This window comes from Plecotus auritus (assembly GCF_963455305.1).
Source record: "Plecotus auritus genome assembly, chromosome: 8".
Classification (NCBI taxonomy): Eukaryota; Metazoa; Chordata; class Mammalia; order Chiroptera; family Vespertilionidae; genus Plecotus; species Plecotus auritus.
The window spans coordinates 56,353,720-56,378,761 of record NC_137782.1 but is presented as its reverse complement, the minus strand read 5'-3'; the positions used below and the strand labels follow the sequence as shown (position 1 = coordinate 56,378,761).

The following is a 25,042-nucleotide window of genomic DNA, read 5'->3' as shown; positions in this document are numbered from 1 at the left end:
GAAAAAATAAATGTCACTTAAATCTATATGGGACTTCACTATGATTCGCTTTACAGATATGATATCTCTAGTACAAGGACATTATCCAGAAAAAGGTAACCGGCAAGGAGACTAATTATCATAAAAACATAGAACAAGAGTTATCTGTACTCGGACTTGTTGGATCCTTCTTTTCAAAGTAGCCAAGACTGTTTTCTAAGTTGCGTATCTGAGTGTTTACCTGCATGCCACACCTCAACTTGTTTAATTATAAAAAAAATAGGTTGAATAGGATAGAAGAAGTTTTTTTATAAGCAAACAGTATTCTGTGTTTCTGAGACATTTTCTCCCACAAATGAAGTGGACTAAGAAAGTGAGCTAACGCATTCGGTGATGCAACATTTAGAACATGTAATCGTGCCTTTTACAGACATGTAAAATGTCTGTAACACTCGAGTGGCTGCAGCTGTCATCTCATTTTTTTCCCGATTAAGTTTGGTCAAGAAAGAAGCTGCCTCATTTTCTTGTTGTCATTTGCCCAGGAAGTAAAAGCAAATTGTAATGAGGGAATCACAGCAGGAGAACCTCCTAACCAATGAGAGGCATATATTGACTGGCAGCCAGCATGCCATTCCTGTGATAGATGTATTTTTATACACTGCTGATCAAGGTCATTCACTGTTGTCCTTGAGTGTGCAGCCATCAGAAATCATGCAATTCACATTCAAAACAGTTCTGATAATCCGTGCCAAGATGCCTCACTAAAAATTAAAAATAAATGAAACATCTTCAAATTTTTATTGTGGTTTTATCTGGCTGTTGTTGAAAATTGACCAGACATCAAAAAGAACATAACTTTCAGAGACAGTTGTGAGATATATTTATGCAGATTTATTATAGTGTGAGAATTCTGAGACAAACTATTTTCATTTTAAGACTTCTACCATATCTTTGAAATATAATTTTTATTAAAAATACTCAGAAGAAATTTTGCTTTAAGACCTGCCCAAATCCAAAGAAAATGTTCTCACTAACTTTTTAAACTTATCAGTTACACTTTAGTAAGTACTTTATAATTATTTGGAGAGAAAAATTATCAAATTATTCACCATTTTTAATTGAAAACGAAACCACATTTACCTAAATATAAAATGGTAAACCATCTTGTTATCCAATTTTTAATCTTTATTTGTAGCAAAAAGGTTTAGATATGAATCTAATATTTTTAAAGTTAAATTGCATAAAAAATGTGATAGTTCGGGTCACACAATGTCTTCCAGTAAATACTTTTTAACGTATTGCTGGGTTTCAAATCCTTCTCTCAGTGTGTGTTCACAGTTCATGTATGTTCACTGAAAATTACAAGGTCCTTCAAGGTCTGTCTTCAGCCTAATTCTCCATCCACCTTTATCTCTCCCTTTCCTCCCTTGCACCATAAATCCTAATCATTTGGAAGGTCTTCTAGTTTTCCTGATGAGATCTACCTTCTTTCCTCTAGGCCAGTGGTTGGCAAATTCATAGGTCAACAGAGCCAAATATCAACAGTACAACGATGGAAATTTCTTTTGAGAGCCAAATTTTTTAAACTTAAACTTCTTCTAATGCCACTTCTTCAAAATAGACTCGCCCAGGCCGTGGTATTTTGTGGAAGAGCCACACTAAAGGGGCCAAAGAGCCTCATGTGGCTCTCGAGCCGCAGTTTGCCGACCACTGCTCTAGGCCTTTGATTCTATGACAGCTTCTGCATGGAATATACTTTCAGTCTTGCTGTCGCTCTGACTTTAGCTTAGAGCTTTGGGTGAATCCAGTATCTAGGGGTTCAAGACAGGTAATCTCATACTTTTCTCTGGCATCCCACAAATACTCCTGCTGGCCTAGTAACATACATACAACCCCCATAGATCTAAAGATGTTAGAACTTGTATCTTTCTGGAGTCTACAGTAGGTAATTGGGTTCCGAGGGTCTGACGTGGGCCTTGAAATGCTTGTCCCCATAGAAACTGTTATAAACAATGCTTAGGCGATTGAACTGGCGCTGTACATTTGGAAACATTAGGAATTCTATAGGCTTTGAAAGCTAATCTGGAAATCTGGCTGCTATTTGTGGCGCTGTTTCTGTGGATAACTGTGTTCAGAGTTACAAACAACTGAACTCCAAACAGGCTTGAGGACGTGCTGGGTGAGTGCCTGTGTGGAAACACCCTGCATGGAAGTATCGCTGCTTGTGATCCTGAGAAGAGTGACCAGACTGCAGGTGGCATGGAGTGATACAGAACCACAAATGGAATGACTTCCTACTTCTTACAATTAATAGAAAATTAATCATCAAGATTTTAAAAAACAAAAATATCCTTATAAGATGGATCTTTTTTAACCTCATGCATCACTTGCCTTTCTGTGTCTGATTGGGGGCTCTGACTTTTTCACAGGTAGACCGGGAAGCATCAACTAGAATTCCCACTCAATTTTAACTTTCCAAAGAGCCAGAGAGGGTATTCTCTGTTCTGTCTTAACTCATACTCCATCCTGAGTGTGAAGATTTGCAGTGGTTTTAAGGAGTGCCCTTCAGTTTACTGGTTGTTCACTTTGTAGTGTAAGTCCCTTGTTAAGGCAGCTGTAAATGCTGACACCTGAATAATCGTAAATTTAAAATCTGTAAGTGCAACTAATTTATAGTGCTGCAGCAGGCAATCTTAATGCACAATGCTGTATCTAAATATGATCTCAATTGACTGTTAAGTGGAAACATTTACCATATAACTGGCCATATAAAGAGGTAATATGCAAATTAGGCCAGGACGCCGTAACGGGTCATGACCAGACAGGAGGAGATTGCGCGCGCAGGTGAGGCCCGGAGCAGAGACAGAGACGGGAGGCCTGCCCGAGCCAGTGTGGCATCTCCAGTGACCTGGAGCGGACACAAGCAGGGGGGCCAAGGAGGGCCTGGGGATGGCCGAGCTACCACGCCAGCTTGGGTAGCTCTGGAGCAGACACAGGCAGGGGGGCAGGGGACACCTGGGGTGGAAGTCAGGTGTGGGTCCCAGCCGGCTGCCCGCGGCACCAGTCTGGCCTGACTCCTGCGACGGCCCACAGAGTACCTCCTCACACAGTGGGAGGCAGGGCGCCTCCTTGCACGATTTCAATCATGCACTGGGCCTCTAGTAATATTATAAAAAACTAGACGCTCAATGCACGAAAATTCGTGCAAGAGTTGGCCTTCCTTCCCCTGGCTGCTGGCACTGGCTTCCCTCCGGCACCCGGGACCCAGGCTGGCTTCCCTCTGGCCCTGGCTTCTTCAGGAAGGACGTCCGGAATGACGTCCAGTCTAATTAGCATATTACCCTTTTATTATTATAGATTATGTTTCTTCAGCTATCATATTTCCTTTTGAAAGACCCCGCCTCTTAAAAAGAGAAAACCTGCCTTTTATTGTTTTACAAAAATGGTTAGTGAATCTGGTTGTTTCCAAAATATCGAAGCAACTAATAAGTATTAAATGATATTTTATTTTCTTATTTTAATTGTTTCACCCCCCTTTATCCCCCCATACCCTCCTTCACCTCCACCCCATGAGTTCTTCCCCACAATCATCCACAGTTGTCCCTGTCCATAAGTTCTCTTTTTTTCTCAACCCCTTTACCCCCCTAAGTGATGTTATTGTTTTTTAAAGCAGAAACTGACTTTTGGAGACCATGATACTTACCATATTATGACAACTACGAGTATCATCTATGAACAAATAAAATATCTGGTTTTAATCTGCACACGAGAATATGTTTATTGATTTGAGAGAGAGAGAGAGAGAGAGAGAGAAACATTGATGTGAGAAAGAAGCATGATCGGTTGCTACCTGTACGAGCCCTGACCAGGAATCGAACCTACAACCTTTTTGGTGTATAAGATGATGCTCCAACAAACTGAGCCACCTGGCCGGAGTCAAATAAAATATTTTTATAAAAAATAAAATAGTGTAGAGGATACCAAATTGTTCCTACTAGACTCTATGATTTCAAAGACACACTAATAGAAAGTCTGGAAAGATGTAAGAATAGTGGGGTAGGGTTTCCAGTTTTACTAAAGGTATTTCAAAAAGTGGTGGGATTATAGGTAAATTCTTAGCTTCCTTCCCGCCCCCAGAAAAAAAACCCTCCAACATAAAAATCATGCTTCTGTTAAAAATCATTTTTGCTAATGCAAAGTAAATATATTCTCTACTAGAAGCCCAATGCGTGAAGATTCATGCAAGAATGGGCCTTCCTCCCCCTGACTGCCGGCACCGCCTTTGCTCTGGCTGGGAGCCACCTTTCTGCCTTCGCTCGGGCCCAGAGCCGCCTTTCCGCCTTACCGCCTTACCCGGAGCGGCTGGGGCAGTGCTGAACACCTGCGTCCTGCTCCTGGCCACTAGGCGCCTGTGTATGCAAATTAACCCACCATCTTTGTTGGGTTTATTTGCATACTCACTCCTAATTGGCTGGTGGGCGTTGCAAAAGTATGGTCAATTTGCATCTTTCTCTTTTATTAGTGTAGATTAGGCCTTCAGAAATGTGTCCAAACTGCCTTCTTTATACACTCACTTCTACAAGGAAGATATTATTTTAAATGGAAGGCTTTTGCTTGAGTTTAACATGTTTTGCTCAAAAGTGAATAAAATTAGTATACATAGTATTAAATATGCTTTTAATATTTTCTATAATAAGACATAGAATGTTATTTTAAGACACACATCTGTGAGCTACATACATGATAACAATTATAACCACATTACTAACAAAGTGCATTCTGAGTTATAAACAAACAAAAGCTTCAAAGGATTCCTGTTTTCTTGGGAAGAACATAAATTAAAACATCAAAGCTGTGTGTTTCCCTCGAGGATCGTAGATATTTGGGTAGCTTGTCAGTGCTGGAGTGTGAATGGGCCAGTGTTATTGACTTCCACATGTTACCCAAACATTTTCCATTGACAAATATTAATTGCTTATTAAGTACAAAAGAATTTGATGGTCCAAATATTGAATTGCATAGTGAATTGGCCTTTTAGTTTTGTTTATCATTAGGCAATATGATTGCATTAAAGATATAGAGGTTTAATCCAGCATATCTCCCACTCTAAAGTTATCAAATAGATGTTCCTGCAGAGTTTAATCTCAGTGATAGGCAATTTAATTCATGTTCCTTCAGATTTAAGTGAATTCTCTTTGAACAAACTGTAGGCAATGCTTGTTTAAATATACATTGTAACTTAGTAGTAAAGTATCCAGTATATCCTGCATTGATTCAAGTTTATGAATCTAGTGAATCATTGAAATTGCTATCAGAACAAAATTGGTAATTATGATCATAATTATGAGTTTTTATAAATTATTAATTTGGTTAAAATATTTCTCCTCTTATTTTTGAAAAGGATCTGTATATCAAAATGAGCTACCAAATACATATATGTGTCTATATATGGCAACACATACACAAGTACACATAAGTTTCATTTTAATTTCTATTTGTTATCTTTCCCAGTGTTTTTTTCTCTTTTTTATTGAATTTATTTGAGTGACATTGGTAATAAAGTTATATAGGTTTCAGGTGTATAATTCTATAATACATCATCTTTTCTAACTTATAATGGCATGTCTTTATGGTCTTGTTATAATTACATTCAGGGAAATTTTAAGTATATTATGTAATGACCGTGAAAAATTTGTGCATAACTGATGAAATTTAAGCAAAGTTAAAATTACAGACATCTGACTGTCAGTTTTGGCCATTGAGTAGTATCGATAGTTTGGAATTACAGATTTATTCTAATTCAGATATATGTTTATTAAACTAGAAATTTAACTTTTTCATCATTTATCTCCTGATCCTTAATTAAATAATTACTACTTGATAAAGGGTTATTATTTAAAAAATAAAATGTTATCAAACTTCAAAGCAGTTTTGTTAGGTATTAATTACAGTTAAAAAATTCCCCAAAAAGTGATTTGTACATTGGGGACAACATTAAAATCTTTCACTTAAAAGTATTAGCTAAAACCGAGGATTTCAAATCTATAATTTGTAGAATAGACCCACCTCTTTCCTTTCTGTCCACTCTTTCCACGGGTGGTCTCCTCTGCTGTTTCATCCTCTCCCCTTTGGTCTTTCTCTCTCTCGCTCTGCATGGGTTACCTCAACCACCCAGACATTCCCAGATATTCCTGGAGAGACTGCTGTGCGCCAGGAACAGTGCTGAGTGCAGGACTTATGCCCCAGTATATGTGCCCATGTGCTTATACCTCCCAAATCTGTCTCTCCTTCCATAAACCTTCTCCTGAGCTCCAAATTCTTCTTTCTCACTTTCTGACATACAGGGCAGGGCAAATAATATCTGTCTTCTTTTACAGATAAGCAAATTATGTTTCAGAAAGTTTTGACCATATAAAAGCCTCAATGTAATAAAAATCTGAAATTATTACTAATGCCTAAATTACAGTAGTGAAACAAATCTTGCACATTTATATTGATTCTTATTATTCCAGGATGAGGGAGTTACACGTGTTTAGCGTATAATCCACCGCCAAAAAATTTCAAAGACTACTGCTTGTTCCAAAGATTGCCAATATGTAGATATCGAAAAGCTCCTTTAATTTGTCACTGTCAGTTTATCCCCAAGTGACATTTCAGTAACTTTCAATAACTGAAAATGGGAAATGCTGCAACTCTTTGTAAGGTAGAAATTCTGTTTACTTGAGGCCTTTGTGTTATAGTATAACTGAAGATAGCTCACTTTATTATACTTATCCTTAAATCTATTTTCCATTAAGATATTAAAGTGATACCAAATCTACTTGTCTTTCACCCAGAATGTATATTCTTTTCAATTAGATAGTGATAGAAAATAACTCAATTCATCCAATAGTGCCAATGCCCCTTGGATTGAAAAAAGCCACAACAGGCTATCACATAGAGTTGGCATAATGTGAATACGAAACATACCTTGGCCCTCCAGCAAGGAAAGAAATTATAGAGATAAACAGCCCATTTTCAACTGTCAAATCTCTGCTCAAAATCATTGTAGACTTGCCCCAGGGCAGTGTGCAGCTCATGTGTGGACACTGGGATGGGACAGCCAGTAGGAAAGCCGGCTCTTCAATCTAGAGTTTTAGGAGGACGTTTGCCATCTACTTCCATGTTGGTTGATGCTTTCAGTTTCGGTATGTTGTGTCCCAAGTCAGAAAGATCCAGGTCCATAATTTTATAATTATTCTTTCCTCAAGAAGTACTTACTTATGGCGCCGCACTTGGTGGTGTCTGTTACCCTGAAGAGGAGCCACACAAGGAAGTTAGAGGTATTTGAAGGTCTTTGGTGTTGCCGATGCTCTTCTTTGTGGGGCTTGTCCTCACTTCCTAGGTACGCACTTCGCTGAATGTCTGGCCCATCTCCAACCTATTTCCTGCCTCCGCACACAGATGGCACTTCATGAGGCTCACCCTAACCTCCAGGCTTCTGCCATGCTTGTCCCTCATGTATCCTCCTCCACCAGAGCCCAGTCTAGGGAAATGGCTGCACAATTATACTTTTAGAAATTTCAGGCTCCATGTACAGCCAACTGGGGACATATTTTCAGCTCAGCAGGCATTTCAAATATCCTCTTGCCCTCCCCCTTCCCCCCTTCCCCCCGCAATTGCAACTGCCTGTCTTAATCCCAAACTGCTCCCGAGCAGGCCTGTGAACAAGGCAGCCTCTTCCTTCAGCCCCTGGACCTTGGGGCTCTGAAGCTTCGGTCCAAGTTCTTTCATTGTTCACCTTATTTTAGCAAATGTTGTACAGAACACTTGGCTCAGTTGTGCTGGTACTTACGATGGCAAGATTTTACCTACTTTTGGAAATTTTTACAATTTATGTTGAAAGTAGGAAGGTGTCTTGTCTGGTTGGGTTTTTCCCATCCCCTTTAAAAAAGTGACGAGACCTGCAAATAAATATACAGTGTTATCCTTGATCTTGTTCACTTTTTAAAGTGGGTGGAATAGAGTCCTACTTTTTTGGGTTTAATTATCAAATTTGCTATTGGGAAACAATATCAAGAACTCCAGGAAGAGACAAAGCATATAAGAGCAATTTTAAAGAGAATATTCTAGGTGGTTAGAGCTCATATTGACGCTGACCAAATCGCTGTAGAAAGTCGTGACTCTCTCTTGCCCTGACTGGTTTGGCTCAGTTGATAGAGCATCGGCCTATGGACTGAAGGGTCCCAGGTTCGATTCTAGTCAAGGGCATGTACCTTGGTTGCGGGCACATCCCCAGCGGGGGGGGGGGGGGTGCAGGAGGCAGCTGATTGATGTTTCTCTCTCATCGATGTTTCTGACTCTCTATCCTTCTCCCTTCCTCTCTGCAAAAAAATCAATAAAATATATTAAAAAAAAAAAAAAAAGAAAGCCGTGACTCTCCTCTGTACAGCAGGGTTAATTATATTCGCAGACCACATTGGAAGTGTCTGTTGAAAACTGTTGGGTAAGTGCAAGTATTGCTCATTATTAACCCTGCCTCACAGTTCCTTTCTTTCATGAGAGAAAGGGGGAGTGGGTGTTTAGCAGTTCAACACTCTGTCTCCCGCTAGGGATAATTGCTTGATTTTCTTTTATTGTTCAGGCACTTCTCGAATTAGATTAATTTCTTTATAGTCCATCTCTGTCTATTCAAGACAGCAATTTCTTTGGCTAAAAATATAACAAGACATGATATTCATTCGCATATAAAAAGTGGACCAAACCTTTTATTTCAAAACCTGTTATTTTGGAAAATGTTCTTTCCAGCTGAGCATTTAAGATCCCACCATCGGGTTTTCTCCATCACAGAGCACTTACGGGTTCACTGTGCCCACAGCTGCATCTCTGCCGCCAGAGCAGAGGTGCCAGTCAGTCCAGGTGGTGCCTGCACAGAGCTGCCAGTTCAGGGATTCCGCACCAGACAATGGCAGCATTTCCATTACACCCAGGGCTGGAGCACCTCTCAGGCTGAGATTGGAATGAACTCGCCAAATGCACCAAACCATCTAAAACAGCAAGCTTCTCTGAGCCACCACAAGTGGTACTTGCTGTCTTATGAGACAACAGGTCTGTCTTTCAGCTGCCACTGCAGTCAGTACTCAGTGGTGTCTGTGTTGCTTCCATAGGGCCCTGTGGGGCACCTGGCGTGTGGTATGGTGTGTGCATCTGTGTGCGCATATGCGTATGTTAATGAGTTGATCTAGTGTCTAAAACAGACTTTAAAGAAACTAACAGATTAATAAACTCAGTATCTAACAGGACCTCAACCACAACAAAGGAAAACAGGACAATGATTAGTGAAATAAGTAGGAGTGTTGAGAAGACCAAAGAAAAAGCAAGCAACGCTTTTAGAGAAAAGGAGTTACACTATTTAATACGCCAGTGGACTCAGTGGAATAACTTCCCAAATCTGAGTAAAGTAACATGCAGGGGGCTTCTCTTTTATATCTTTCTGGGGTCTTTGTCCTGCAAATATGGATTATGCTTCCAGTCCTTTTCGAGTTCTTTGCAAGAAGGCCCCCAGGTGTTGGGGGTCTCCAGGCCATATCTGATGGTCTGGCCTGACGCCAGCGTTAATAACCCCTCCCTCCGGGGCAGTGCATTGTTCACAGTTTTATGGCCTCTGTATTTAGATAACAGGTTCTGCAAGACCAGTTTCTGGGAAAGAGGTAGTGACTTAATTATAGGTTATCAAGAATGTACACTGGGCTTGCTGGCACAGACTCAGATTGCTAGCACCCCCCCTCCCCCCAAATATCAGGGTTACATTGGAATTAGCTCTTTTTAGCCTTCTCAGGAGTATTTGACACACAGAATGAGCATAAATTTAGTTCTGAGTTTCCTGGCAGTACAGTAGCACATTTTAGATTATGTAATTATTGTTTCATAATAAAAAGAAAGCAACAAAATTGATCTGGGAAGATAAACATTTTCCTGGCAGAAAATTCTAAGATGAACTTATTTCACAGGATCGTCTATTAGACATGTAATGAAGAGCATCTTCAACTGATACAGAAATATTCACATAGATGTTGTAAATACCAGCCCTCTGTAAAAGATGAAGATATATGAAATAGTTCATGAGGAGCCTGTATGTCTGGTTTTCTGCCTTTCCAAGAGGGCTAGCTTAGCTAGTCTCACAGAGCGGTCCCTAAATGTGACCAGTGGGTTGGTACACCCTCTGGACCTGCTGGTTCTTAGCCAGCTCACTGGTGCATTCTCTTATCTGAAGTACATTCCAATTGCTGATCATGGGGGGATGCTAATGTGAAGGAGGCAGGCTTAACATTCTGTTTTGAGATTTTGGGGTCCAAAGCACAGAGCTGGGCTTTGGGGAGCTTGCAAGAAGGGCCAACTTTTCCTAGAGTAGCTTTCAACCTGCTCTCACTTTTAGATGCACACTGGGCCCCCAGAGCGTGGAAAAACCATTTCACTCAAATGTGTTTAATGGAATGGTTGCATTAAATGCCACGAGGGGCCAGGCAGGAAGTGAGGGAGCCAGTCAGCCGGTGTTGGGTACAGAGGCCCTGTTTTGTGTCAGGGCTGGGACTGGCAAAGTGGCTGAGCTCTGACTGACTGATGGATGTCCCCACGTGCCGGAGTTCTTGTCCCAGCATTTCAAAGGGTTTCACAATCTGGAGAAAGGGGCTGATGCGTAGATTCAATAAGGAGTCCAAGGACAAAAGATAATTTTGAAAGGCATTGGGGGTCAGAGGAGCTTCAGCTAAAGGAGCTAAAAGACTACCCCTTGACTCAGGACTCCCGTGCTATTTATTAACACACCATGCTAGTTATTAATTTGTCCTAAGGCAAGGTGGAGATAATATACTTCAAAGAGTAGGGCTTACAGAAGCATTGTCAGTTTGGGGAATAGCCTACAGCTGTTCAGGTGTTTGGCCAACAGGAGGCAATAACATGTAGATTTAAGATGCCCTGAGCTGTCTGGCAGCAAATGATCCTATTCAGGTTTGGGGGAGTGCCCTTCAGCCATCCCAGATGATTCAGCCCTGCTGACATGCTGGAACTGGCCTCCGGCACGCATGTGTGAACTATGGCCCAGGATTGCCTGAGCTTCCAGTTTTAGGAGAGGCTAGAAATCTTGATTTTGCAAGATATCTGCTTAATCAACTATCTTAACCATAAAATAGCCTCACATTGGCCCAACAGAATTTCAGATTTTTAACATAACTGAATCTTGATTTAAAAAACAGTCAAAGCTGTCCCCTCCCTACCCCCATGGGCTCATTAAACTGACCTAGTAAGTGGGAATGGTCATTTCCCCCTTTTAATTGTTTGCATTTCCCCCCCATACCTACAATGATTTTCATTCTAATGTAGATGATGATGAGCTGGTTTCTTGCAATAGTTATTCAGCATGCTCACCCTGTTGCTTAATTTAGCACCACATTTGTGGGTTAGTACCATGGACAGTTACCACAGTTGCTTAAGTTCCACAGTCTGAAATCTGTTTCTGGACCACCTAGTATGTTAGTGGGTGCCAATTCTGGGATATATTATTAGGGATTTTTTTGATATGTGGTTTTCATTAAATGGTGTACTCAAGTAATTCAGTTATGTGATTGTTTACATTTGTCTAATCATTTTTTTTTCAGTTTTATTGAGATATAATTGACATATAACATTATGTAGTTTTAAGGTGATGACTTGATACACTTACGTGTTGCAAAATAATTACCACTATAGCATTTAGCTAACACCTCCATCCCCTCACAAAATCACTATTTCTTTTTTGCATTGAGAACATTTAAGATCTACTTTCTTAGCACCTTTCAAGTATATACGTCTGGTCACGTTTCAGAAAGGGGGGGAGTAACAAAAATTAATCGTATTTATTGAGTCTTATTCTGCGCCATGCGTTGTGCAGAGTGCTGTAGCTATAGTAACTTGTGTGGTTTTCACAAAGCTCTTTAAAGCAGGTATTATCAATATCATATCATCATAATTTCTACGTTATAGACTTGGGTACTCTGGGGTTGGGTAACTTAAATAAGTTGCCTAAGGTCCTACAGTCAGTAAGTTGTGGAGCCCAAATGCAGCCAGGCAGACTGACTTAGCCCCAAGCCCAGAGCTAGACCAGTAAAATAGTTTTCCTCTATTGAAAAACAGGCCTTATTTTGGGTCGCACAGGGCCCTGAAAACCCAATGACAGTAAAGAACACAATCTAGAGAGCACCGAGGAACGTCCTTGTATCCCCCCGCTTCCTTCCACCTTGTAATCACTCAGAAATGAATTATGAGAAGAGTCTTACAGAAATTTACAATATGTATGAGGCTTAATCATGATGAATTTGCTGCTTCCACCAAGATTCAAGGTTCACAATTCTTCAACCAATGGACACAAACCTTCCTGGTATTGTCTTGGTTTAAGGAAACACATTTCCCCATTTCTTTCCAGACACAGGGAGGAGACCAACCTAGAGCTTGTAAGCAGACTGAATATTGCTTAATCTGGGAGATGTATGCTCTTTAATAGTTGAGTGTAGGGACATTAATATAATAATATAATACACTAATTTTCTTAATATCCCAGTGTTTTCGATAACTATGAATATCATTAAATTTTAGTATAATTTTTTATGAGTAAAGACTTTATCAAAGACTTTTTAAAACTTCCTTTTTTTGATTCATGGTTAAATCAATGAGAGCTATTTGGCAAAAGCTCAGAATTATTTCTGTTAACTTGTTTTTAATAGTATTTGATTTATATGTGTGGTCAGAGCTACAACGCATGCATATATTTGTGTTTACTAATTGGAGCCATATGCATTTGAACACAGTGTTATTGGTAGGAAATGAAGCATAAAACATGAAAAATGTATAATTATTAAGGGGTTGAAATGATAGTTTTTAACTCCTTCCAGGACAGGTATGTTATGATACAGCTTTGATTGTCTTTCATTACAGATGAGTGAGGTTCGTGGGTAGATTTGGTGATCAGTTTCTTACCTTCCTAATTAACTGTAAAATTCTTCCCCCTAATGGACATAAGTGAATTAACATACTAGTTTTCCCATCAGTATGTGTTTTTCCGTAGACTCATGCTGTCTGCCAACTCGGAGACAGCTGGACTCTTCAAAACAAGACTGGACATTGGAGAGACCAGGGAGAGAACTCTGGCTGCTTTCTGATTTCTCTAACTTGGTTTTATAAATAAAATAAAGTACATAGCAGCATCTAATATTCACGGCATACTGTTCAAAACTGAATGCATCTGCATGCGTGTGTGTCATAGTTCTGTGGAACAGTCCAGTTAATGACTCTGACTTTTATTTTAGACAATCCATGGACACAAGGGCCCAATCACTGCAGTGGCCTTTGCTCCTGATGGACGCTATCTTGCCACCTACTCGAACACTGACAGCCACATTTCCTTCTGGCAGGTAAGCGAGGATGCTGCAGGCCCTAAAATGTACGGCATGATCTGCTGGGAAAGGCTGCCTGCAGCTGCCAGCCCTCTCTCCCTTCTTCAACCGATGTCAAGCATTCATGGCTTGCTGATTATGTGCCCAGTGCTCGCATGCAGGCTACACCAAGGATGCATGTAGTAACCTGGAAAGGGGGCGGTCTGCTCTCCCAGAACTTAGTCTCAGGGAGGCACAGGTAAATAAGGAAGTAAGGCCAGCATGGAGGGGAACCTGAGGCCAGGTTGTGGGATGGCTTCACGAGGATGCGATGTCTGAGCCGAGACATGCTGATGCTGAGGCAGGGCAGCGGGGAATGAGTGCTGAGAGAGGTGCGCAGGGCTAGGTGGGAGGCCACACGCAGGCTACTGATGAATATGAGGCATCCAGGCAACTCTGACAGGGCCTAGGGCATCGGGAGAGAGGCAGCCTCGTGTTAACATCATGTCCGTTTAGTATCTCATTCTGTGTGCATCCGGGATTTCCCACATTGGTCTCTTCATCCCCAAATTATCAAAACCTTTTAAAAAACCCAAGCAGCATTGACTGGCACAAGAATGCCTGTTTTATTCTGATTAAAATGAGTATTAATTTTAAACAACTAATTTTTACAGTAGAACTTGTTTCACCACCAGTGATTAATCTCTATCCAATCTTCTTTTTAATTATGTTACTACTGATAATTACAAAAAATTAAATATTACCAACTCGCCCCCCCCCCAAAAAAAAATAGGTTAATTTAAAATTTTGTTGTTGCCTTTACTTTCCTAGGATGCAAGTATGTTTAATGAGCACCAGAGCAAGTCAGGCAACACCCAAGTCTCTAAACCCAACATTAGAATTTAAAATGCAGCCCATGTCTCACGTGCTTACAATATACCCAGATTGGAAGTCACAGAAACATTATGTCAGCCTGTCAAGAAAACACAGTAAAACCTCCTCAGACGTATAGAGAGTTTTTACTTGAATTGAACAGAGTCCAGAGAGTAGTGTTGGATCGTCCGCTGCTGTCCCCACATGGACTTGCTGATTTATTTAGATGCAGTTGTTTAGTTCGAATGATGTATGATATCACACTCTTCTATTATTCCAGTAAATGTACTGTAATATATTTTGAAAACTTAACGAAGTCTTATTAACAGAGAACCTTACAAAAGCCATCAGCTATTAAAATCTTTGCTGAGAAATGAGTGTTAATGAGAAGTATTGGGTGGATAATTACTCAAGCGAGACTTAGTAAAAGGCTGTGTACAGCATCAGTTACTCTGAGAGTAGCAATAAAACACTTCCTGTTTTGATGAATTACATCTGTATGTGTTTCTATGTGTTCAGAAAATCAGCTTCATAGAACTGGTTTGTGAAGCATTATTTTCAAAGTGAGGGGAAAATGCCACAGTTACATTTTCGTTAGTTTACAAAGCCAGCCATTGAACAATGTGATTTACTAATCTTTCAGTTCCTTTGACTCTCCAACAAGGTATTTCTATGATTTGAATATTTCAGTTTATCATATTCATTGATATTTGATCAAGGGGAGTTTAGTAATGAAATACAACCATAATTCTCTCACGTAAATTTTACCACCACCCTCTAACAAATAACTGTCTTCTTTCATAAATGCTAATAATAAATTAGGTGGATATTGCTTTCATTTATTTTAATTTATTCCATCATACAGTAGAATACTATTCAGCCATTTAAAAAGGATGATGTAAATCTATAGTCATTAACATGAAAAGATTGCCCTCAACATTTTGTTGAATGAAAAAAGCAGACTGTGAAACTGCCTTTTAATGTGAGCCTGTTTATGTAAAATCCTTTAAATTTTAACTTCTCCTTATGTATATGTAAGGTCTGGAAGGTATTTACTAAATTGTGGTTATCTCTGGGCAGTCTTTTGTATTTCAATTTTCCATAATGAGTATTTATCTTTATGATCAAGAAAAAATTTAATGTTATCAAATATTACAACTCCAGGTCATTTTCCTTCATTTAAGGCTCAAATCGCCCTCACTTTAGCAGAATTTATAGCCAGTCAATGGCAAAAAATAATATTAATACTGAATAACAAAATAGGTAGTTGTTTTGGTGAGAATTCATTGACTCAGTTTATTAGAAAAATTAATACCCTTACAACTTCAGATTCATCTATAATTTGAAGAAGTTATAGGGAAAGGATGGTCTAACATGAGGGTCTTCACCATTCCAACTTGTGCAACTGTAATAGTTATACACCCTATAGAACTTGGCATAGTCCTGTCCAGAGGCAGGAAGGCTGTTGACCCTCCCGAAAGCAATTGTCAATCGTCTGAGGGATGGATCAGCTTGTAAAGGGAACCCAGATATATATATAAATCTTTCCATCCTAAAATTCCAGTAAGGTATTCTTTCCCTGCCCCCTGTTAGCCCTCGAGCCATTTCTCGTACTTGGCCAAATTTGAAGAGAAGAATTAAAAATAAGGACATGTGAGCATATTGAATACCCTGAGCATTTTAAGCCACCAGCAGAAATCAGGCTTCATACACATTTTCATAGAAAATCCATAAAGAATGAAAAGTACTTTGTGGTTATTTATCAACTGAGAAATTAGATTTTTTAAAAGCACGGTATGCCTGTTGATGCCAGTTCATTTTAACCAGCAATTTTCTGGATCGTTTAGGTATGATCTGTAAGAGGACTAAATTACTGTACACTGTTACTTTTTGTACAAGTGAGAACTATAAAATCAAGCTCACCATCATTATTTATGTTGAAACGCTTTGGGAACCTCCAGGAAGCGATAAGGCATTCATTTTTGTTCTTTTTTGGAATTTCGGGGAAGAAGGAAGCAAGGGGCGAGGCTTTGCGGGATGACAGGTAGGGACTGCCCGGCTCTAAATGGCGACCGAACTTTAACAGAAAGAGTTAATGATAACCATACATTTGGTTTTAAAATGTGACCTCGGACACTAGTGATTTTTTTCACCTCTGTGCAGTGTTCGGCACTATTATTAATGCAGTAAAATCAGTAACATTAGTCATCTTAAAAGGGTTATTACTCAAGATGATTTAAATTGTGAAAATGTCAGTGGAGCCTGCACGCATCCTGCTAGAGACGCCGTGATTTACGCCCCCTGACACCGTCCTGCTCTGAGCAGGCCCGGGGAAGGCGCGGCTGGCTGCGTGCTGCTCTGACCCACATGCAGAGCAACCGCGCCCACACTTCTCAGTGTCCGAGGACTGGCCCGGGCTCCGGGTGTCAGCCGTCTGCCTGCATTGGGTCACAATCTGCAAGCCTCACGCAGACCCACAGAATGTTGCTCGTCTAGATGGAGAAGAATTGGTGGGAAAAGTAGTGCAAAGAAAAACATTATTTCTGAGACCTCGTTCCTGATTTTCAGTATGGTTCCCCTGTGATTTGCAATACCACCAAAGGCATGCATTGGGAAAATGTTAACTGATATTTGGAATCTAAAGGGCTCATCAGATGCAGTCACTCGGACAGCAGTTTACTAAAACTGCTGCCTGATATTCAGCACTTGGACCCGAATGCATAGTTGTTTGGGAGCCATAATTTTCATGTTAGTTTTCACTTATGTGAATGGATTAAAAGAACTTAAAATTCAAGTCAAATTCAGAAAATCTGCCGGAAAGCAGGAATCAATGACTAATAAAGAGATACTGCTAATAAGGCGTGGAAGTATACTATCTTTAGCACGGCAGCAAAACAATGAGGCACAGACTCGGTGTTCAGATGTAGCTGATTCTTATTTTCCCTTCAAATCAAAGTAGAGCTTTCCAGAGACTGAATTTGTAAACAGCATGTGAGGAGGGCAGGTTGGTAGATAGGGATGGGGAGGTCTACTGCTTAACTTTGCTTCGTTTTCTTGGACTAATTATAAGTCCCACACTTAACTTTGTGGACGTCGGCACTGTTGAGAACAAAGAGGTCTGCGGTAGAAAATACCCATCATTTCCAAATACTGTCTGATTGAAACTTTTTTTTTCCAAATCCTCATCAGAGGATATTTTTTCCATTGAGTTCTAGAGATAGTAGAAGGGAGGGAGGGAGGGGGAGAGAGAGAGAGAGAGAGAAAGAGAGAGAGAAACATCAACGTACCTGCAACCGAGGTACGAGCCCTTGACTGGGAATCAAACCCGTGACCCCTCGGCCCAAAGCCAACACCCTAGCCACCACACAAAACCAGCCAGGCTTGAACCATTTTGTTAACATGCACAGTGTAGTGTCCTTCTTAAAGATTGTGCTTTCCTGCTGTCAGAATCTACTCACAAAGTAAAATTTCTCTAGATTTATGTTTTTACTGTAATAATATCAGAACAACTTCAAATACACTGAAAGGTCCCTTCAGAGGCTCAGAATAAGCTCTCTGATGAGCATGAGTAAGGCTGTGGGGAGAAAGTGACCGGGAGTGGGTGTCACCTGGCCTGTGCGGCAGGGAAGGGAAGGAGTCTCTGTGTGACACGTGTGCTCTCATGTCCCTGTGTCCCCAGATGAACACCTCGCTTCTGGGAAGCATCGGCATGCTGAACTCGGCACCCCAGCTGCGCTGTATTAAAACCTACCAGGTGCCCCCTGTGCAGCCGGCCTCCCCCGGCCCCCACAACGCCCTCCGACTGGCCCGGCTCATCTGGACGTCCAACCGCAACATCATCCTGATGGCCCACGACGGGAAGGAGCATCGCTTCATGGTCTGAGGCTGGCACTGCCCGTGCCTGCTCTCGCACGTGCATTTCTCTAAGCCCAGATCCCTCTGTCCTTACGCTGTCCCGCCTCAGTGCTGCCCACCCAGGGGCATCGGGGTGCAGCCTGGTCTGTGTCACTTCTGCATGGTCTGGGACATTCGCCTGCTCGGGGCACCTATTCATTCAGAGGCATGTACACACGGCTCTGCAGGATGTGGCCTTCCGTCACAGGTCACGTCTCCCTGCTGGAGACGGAGGGGAGGCGGGTCCCTGGGCACACTCCTTGGCTGGCTGCACCGGAAGCCAAAAGTCAGCAAACACTGATCGCCGCCCAGCCCACATCAGCAGCCCCTCAAGCTGCACGCCTTTTCTGAAGTGCTGCTGGGGCCGGTCATTCTGGCACTGGGTTTTGAGGTAACGTGGCAGTCCTAATTGTCAAAATTATTTTCCTTTGGATTTCCTAAAACATATTGTTTACCACAAAGATTCTGTGTTTACATGGTTGTTGTTTTTTTCCTTCAGCTGATTGCCAGGAAATTGCTAATCTGATTTCCTAGGGTTTAACCACTATCTTCTTTATTAATACCTAACCAATTTGGGATTAATGAGAATATACCAAAAACAATTTTTCCCCTGATGGAGAATACAGTTTCCCAGACACATAGCCTTCTTAAATGCTCACATCCTGCTTAAGTGATGGCATATTTAGTAGTTTAAAACAAAATCATCTCTCTTGATGATCTAGTTAATATAATTATCCAGTCACTATAACTAATCTCTTAAATGGCCTTTTATAAAAAAGAACAAGTTTAGAAGCATAACATATACCTAAAAAGAAGATGCTGTGTCTGTGGCTGCAGATGTTAAAGTCAGAGCTTGCCCTTCCTTCCAGAAACTTCACAGACCTGCAGTTCCCATGTGTTTGGCTTAAGTCAGTTATCACTACTACTGATCAACTACAGACAAATAAAGACAGCGTTTCCTTTAAATAAGTATCCTAGAAAATTAGTAACAGTGGCACAAGCACCCGGGCGTCTGTATGAGAATGGGGCTCGGTCAGCCTGAGCAACATAGCGGTGAGAGCTCACCACCCTCTGCCGGCGGCTTTCCCAGCCGCTCTCACCTCGCACGTCACATTCTGTGGCTCTCGCTCACAGTGATGGGGGAAATCCATCAAACAATATTCTGTATGAATCGCTCCTGACAAACCTCGATCTGTATATAGTTGGGGATTTGGTTGGTTGGTTGGTTGAGTAAAATGGGGTGTTAATGCAGAAATAGAAAATGATTTATGAAATTCAGAGAAAATAGGTGAAGATTACAGAGGAACCAAAATCATAATGGGAGCATTTAATTTAAAAGGTGTAGATGTCCGGGTTTATGTAATATACAAAAGAGTAAGACCATAGCCTGGGAACAAATATATATGTAATTTTCTTGAAATAGATTTTTAAAGACCCTCTTAAGAAACTAAGACCACTAGACATCTCTCCCCTATTGATGTGAAGTATGTTATTTCCACTGATGGCAAACCTGTACTATTCCTTGGTTGTATTTGTAGACTTTGGGTGTTCTTTCAAAGGTGAATTTATGAAACATGCATGTACATTGTACTTATAAAGATTAGAAATGTAGTTTTCAGGAAGAAGCCAAGAACTAATGCAGTGTAGACATTGTTTGCTGGACATGCTGTTGTGTCCAATGTAGGTAGAGAAGCCGAGGTAAATGGTTGCCCCAAGGTCTCGAGTCCTCTCGGGCCCCAGCACCTGTCTCCTGTGTGAACTGCAGTGGGGATATATTCATTCTGGACTACACAGCTGTTTTGAAATGCTGATGTGGAAGGATACCTTAGAGATTTCTTAAAACAAAATGTTCAGTGCATCCTGAGACAGGTGTGAGGCTGCTAGGCAGGCCCCGCATGCACGGATGGATGGCGCACACCACGGACATTTAGAACAATGCCGTGAAGCCTGCAGGAGCTACGCACCTGGGCAGTGGCTCGGCCAGCCTGTCCCGCAGTGTCTGCAGACAGCCGAAGTTATTGGCCAGTAGACTATTTCGATTACAAAACTCTGGGGTGGATGATGGGTGATGGTTAGACAGATATCTCTCACTGCTAAACTAATATTTGCATTCTTGTTAACACACATCTTTCCTTGGCTATTTTGACAACCACAGTCCACACTTCAGCACAGCTTAGGTTTCTCAGCACCGAGGTAAACTTCGTATTGTCACGCCAGTGTATGCTTTCGGTGTTTTATTACTTTCATAGGCACTGTATTTGGACCTGTCCTTGTTAACGCAGAGGCACATGTGGCCTCACTGATCATTTACAAGCGGAAGATGACATGACGCGATACCTGTGTGGGAAAGTACTGCCTGGACTCGCCGTGTCCAGTGAGTGGATTAAATGTCTGCCTCCCAAGACAGCTCTCCATAACTCCACTTAGTAGATTCTACATGTGCCGGGTGTTCCTCTGTACATACGTGTGTTAAATAAAGCTGGATGGTACTGAAGGTTGTTTTTCCCATTAAAACCATTATTCACTCTTAAACATTCTCAATTGAAATCCATATGCTTTCTCCCCACCCCCACTCCCTTTGGTATCAAATCAAGCCTTCTATTTCCACCTAATTATTCATTTCCCCAGAGAGCTAGCTTCAGGAAAGGTGAACTTGTTCACAAAGGACAATAGCACAGCAGCCAGGGAGTCCGTCCCCTGCAGTGCCCAAGTGTGAGTACCGAGAAACACCCTACCAGAAACTCAACAGCACCCTCTGTGGTTTGGGCAAGGGAATTGCATGCACACTGCTCTCATTTCCACCCCAAGTTGCTCCTAAATGGATTGTTAATTTTACCAAGTTATGTCTTGTCAGATGCGATGACGTGGGTTGGCGGCCCCAGGATAGGGGGCTGGACTGAGATCATGCAATTAATTTAATACTCGTTTGGAGTTGGATTTGAATCCCTGAAGTAAAGGATGGAATTGGTTTTCAAAAGAGCAAGAGTAACAAAAGAGATCACTATGGCTCACAGAGGGTTATATGTGTGAGTGGTGAGTGTACTTCTTTAACTTTCAGACAAGAACATAGAACATCTTGAAATGAGTCACTCGTCATGTAGCCGAATAATTTTCTTAAGAAATAAACATTAAAGGAGTGTACGGCCGCATCTTGGCCCTAGTCAAACGCCCAGTGTCCATCCCAGGACTTGTGTTAGCATCTCCCGATGACTTAAATGTGTCCTTCTAGGGAAAACGGGGCAGCACCAGTTCTATATGATTGGTGATCACATAAACCGATCAAATGCGGAAAGGGCATGACATTAATAGGAAGGTAAAGCCAAGCCGCGCAGGGTGAACTTTCACCTTTCACCCCTCGGCTGACTGACAGAGCTGAGTGTTGAAGAAAATCAATACTTTGGAGCCAGGAGGGAGATATTTCCAGCCTCTAACTAGAGAATGTATTTTGACAAGGCCAAGATAATCCACGCTGCACAGGAGAAAGAGAAAGAAGACTCATTTTTAAAGCTTGACACTTCAAGGTGTTTTTGTCCAGTGGTTTCAAGATCGTCAATACATACAAATACCAAAGGTCAAAAAGAAAAGCCGGAGGAATTTCAAAAATTAGATGTTCAGTTCTTTCTGCTGTTTACAAAGTAAAAAAAAAAAAAAAAGGCCACAGGGCGGCTTGTGCTTGTAATTGTCGTTTAAAGGAACCGAGCTCACAACCTAAGGTTTTATAGAGGCAGAGCCATGAAGAGTGAAGGCAGCTCGACTTCTGGTTTCTGTACATTTTTTTTTCTTGGTTACATCGCTTTTGTGCTGACATCTCAGAATCTTCTTGCTTTTTGATTCTTGTTGGCAAATCTTTAGACCCTCTTTCACATCTGTTTCAATCATTTGCATGAGAAAGGAGCTCATGTGTCTTTAAAACTTAAATTGTTTCTACTTTCCCAAGTCCCGTTAAGCAAATTAGTTATGAAAGCATCCTCATTAGTGCTTTTCAAGTGAGGGAGGAACACATCTCTAGGAAACAGGTAAGCAATTCACTGCACTCTCCCTAGTAAGGCTAGATCCATTCATTCTGTCCACAGTTGCCTCCACCAAAGGGAGACAGATCCTTTCCTTTCCTACAGATAGAGAGCAGTCCAGGTGCCCACACCACACCATCCCACAGAGTGCAGAAGGACAAAGGAGGCCTGAGGAGGCAAATATCTAAAGGAACCTCCGTTTTCTCCTGCAGGCTTGCTGTGAACCTATGCTAATTATGCGATGATTAAAATAACAATGAACGCCCAGCTTCATTTATATACCCTCTTTCCCATGAAAACAAGGCTGTGGATACTTGTGTTCTTTGGAAAACGTGGTTGGATTTTTGCATTGTTGTGCTTTTATGTGGACTCTAATAACAGGTCTGGACATCTGACCCAAAGGGATGTCGCTGGTTCTACTTGAATTCACCAGGCTCTTCACTACATTGTAGGTGTTGCTATCTTCTCACCAAAATGTGTAGACACTGAGGAAATCCCAAGAGATATGCCAGTGCATGGGACTGGTTGGCTGTGGCTGTGGAAGTTGTGAGTGGTTGCTCAAAAAGAAAGTAGTTCGCCACATTAAATTCAGGACATGTATCAGCATCAGGGACATTTTTGATTTGCACTGAGTGGCCAGATTATTATGATCTCTGAACGCATAATCTGGCCACTAGGTGTGTGTGTGTGTGTGTGTGTGTGTGTGTGTGTGTGTGTGTATTAGAGGCCCGGTGCATGAATTCGTGCATGGGTGGGGTCTGGCCAGCCTGGCCAAGGGGAGGGGACATGGGCAGTTGATCTGCCTGCCTGATGGTTGAAATCCTGGTCGAGGGGACAATTTGCATATTAGCCTTTTATTATATAGGATATACACTGAGTGGCCAGATTATTATGCGTTCAGAGATCATAATAATCTGGCCACTCAGTGTATTGTATGAGTGTCTTCCAAATATACATCTACTGAGACTGAATAAGACTCTGGGAAAGTATTACAGACTAGTTTTACACCTGCACTTTTACACCCCCCAGTCCGGCACCTGCAGGAACTGGGAGACCGAAGCAAAGGGAACTGCGCTTGCTGTTGCCAGTAGCTTCTTGTTTTGACTAGTGTCAAAGTGACTTAGCGCTTGGGTTTACCCACAGGTGAAATGTATTGTCTAAAACTTGCCCCACCCAGTGGCACTTTCAGTTTTAGTTAAAATTTATGACTAAAGATGCTACAATGAAACATCATTTTTATTCAGTCTGCAAGCATTTACTGAATCTCAGCCTGCGCCAAGCATATGTTCTGTATTCTGTTTTTCTTTTGCTGATGAGGCCATAATCTGGCCAAGGATACACTATGTTATGGAGCAAGTGCTCAAACAGAGATGCGCGAAGAGAACACCCGCAGTGATTCATACTGAGAGGGTCGTGTCAAGTTAAGCATCGCAGAGAGGAAGCATTTTGGCCAGGCCTTGAAGCAAAACTTAATAAATTAATTAGGAGGATGACGATGTTATATGGTAGGAATTTGGGGGAGTCTAAATTATCGTGTAATCTGAAGGGAGATAAACTTCTTTGAACCTCCAATCTGAGGGGCATTGGTGGGCACTGCTGACAACCCAGGCAGCTCTCACTTAAAGCTCCAACTGTGAACCACAGGAAACAAGACTCCTGGGCTGAAGGACACTTGAGATCTGGAAGGCAAAAACCCTGAAAAAAAAGATTATAGCAAAAACCATAATAAAAGATTTATGACTCTTGTTTTCCAGATTTCATTTCTTTTAAGTTATTTTTACTTTAAAAATAAGATATGCGCCCGCCCTGTCCTATATTCTGTGTGTGAACAACATGACGTGTTGGGTGCCTGTCATGAGCAGTGCCCAGATTTCCACCCCAACTCCCAGCCCAGCACTGAAGCACTTATCCCCCCAGCTGCTGGGAGGGTTGGCATCCATGGCTCTGCTGAGTCCTTCCCAGGAGATTGCTTCACAGCCAGAGAGCTGTCTGCCCCAAGGTCACTCTCCCTCTCCTGGGGTGACCACATTAAATGATGGGTCTGAATGACTTTGACGGCCCCTCCCAGCTCTAGCACCCCCTCCATTGAAGTGTGTGCGTCACAGTCAGCCTAGCCCCACTCTTAACTCTCCTACAATGTTGATCCTGAGAACTCTTTTTCCATAAACTTCCTGTGTGCAGATCTTTAGCTCAGAGTCTACATCCCCCAGAACCAGCCTGTGAAGTTGGTACTAGGAGTGGTGCAAGGAAAATGATCTAAAATGGGATTTGGGGTCTGGGCACCCACTGAGCCACGGCAGTGAGGATCCTCTCACTGGTGGGGGTGACTGTGGGTACGTTCTGGCATGCTGGGGCCGTGCATGGTGAGCTTTCAGTGGTGTAGGTCCTTGACGGTGGATTTAGGATGGCATCCAGGGGAAGGGGATGCTCTGGAGTCTGCAGCGGGAAAGGTGTTTGGGAAGTAAGGGGAAACAGGAATTACAAGGACAGTGGATTCAAATAGCTGCTGTTGGACACGCTGAAAAAAAGACAATAAAAAGCTGAGGGTGATTAATCACCAACTAAAGGCTGAATGTGCAGGCCAGAGAGTCCTTGGCAGCGTAAGGAGAGCCCCATCCCTGCAGCGAGCACAAGCTGTGGTCGGGTCCAGGACTCGCTTGGTGAGGGGAGCTCTGGAAGAGGCTGAGCTCTTGGCCTCCAAAGGGCCAGCGCCCATGGTCAGAGCCCTGACTGAGATGGATGGGGCTGTGGAAGCTGATACACTGGAGCAATCTTGAATCCCCGGGTTCTCGTGAACTCTCCCCGTCCTGCCTAAGTGGTCCACTCCTTTGTTTGAGGACCTGCAGAGGCCTCTCCCTTGCACGACCACACTCTCACCCACCTCCTCTCCCAGCCATTAGTCCA

The 25,042-nt window shown here is 41.9% G+C and overlaps 1 protein-coding gene across 4 annotated transcripts in view; it reads left to right on the top strand.

The window, feature by feature from the left end:
- The window catches only part of WDR7 (WD repeat domain 7), a 324,295-nt gene extending 303,638 nt beyond the window's left edge, over positions 1-20,657 (top strand). For all 4 annotated transcript variants that reach the window (XM_080686915.1, XM_080686912.1, XM_080686914.1 and 1 more), the window contains 2 exons: positions 13,296-13,400; positions 17,914-20,657. In XM_080686915.1, the coding sequence (XP_080543041.1) occupies positions 13,296-13,400; positions 17,914-18,117 (309 nt within the window). In that variant the 3' untranslated portion in view covers positions 18,118-20,657. The remainder of the gene's footprint in view (positions 1-13,295; positions 13,401-17,913) is intronic.
- The last annotated feature ends 4,385 nt before the right edge of the window (positions 20,658-25,042 follow it).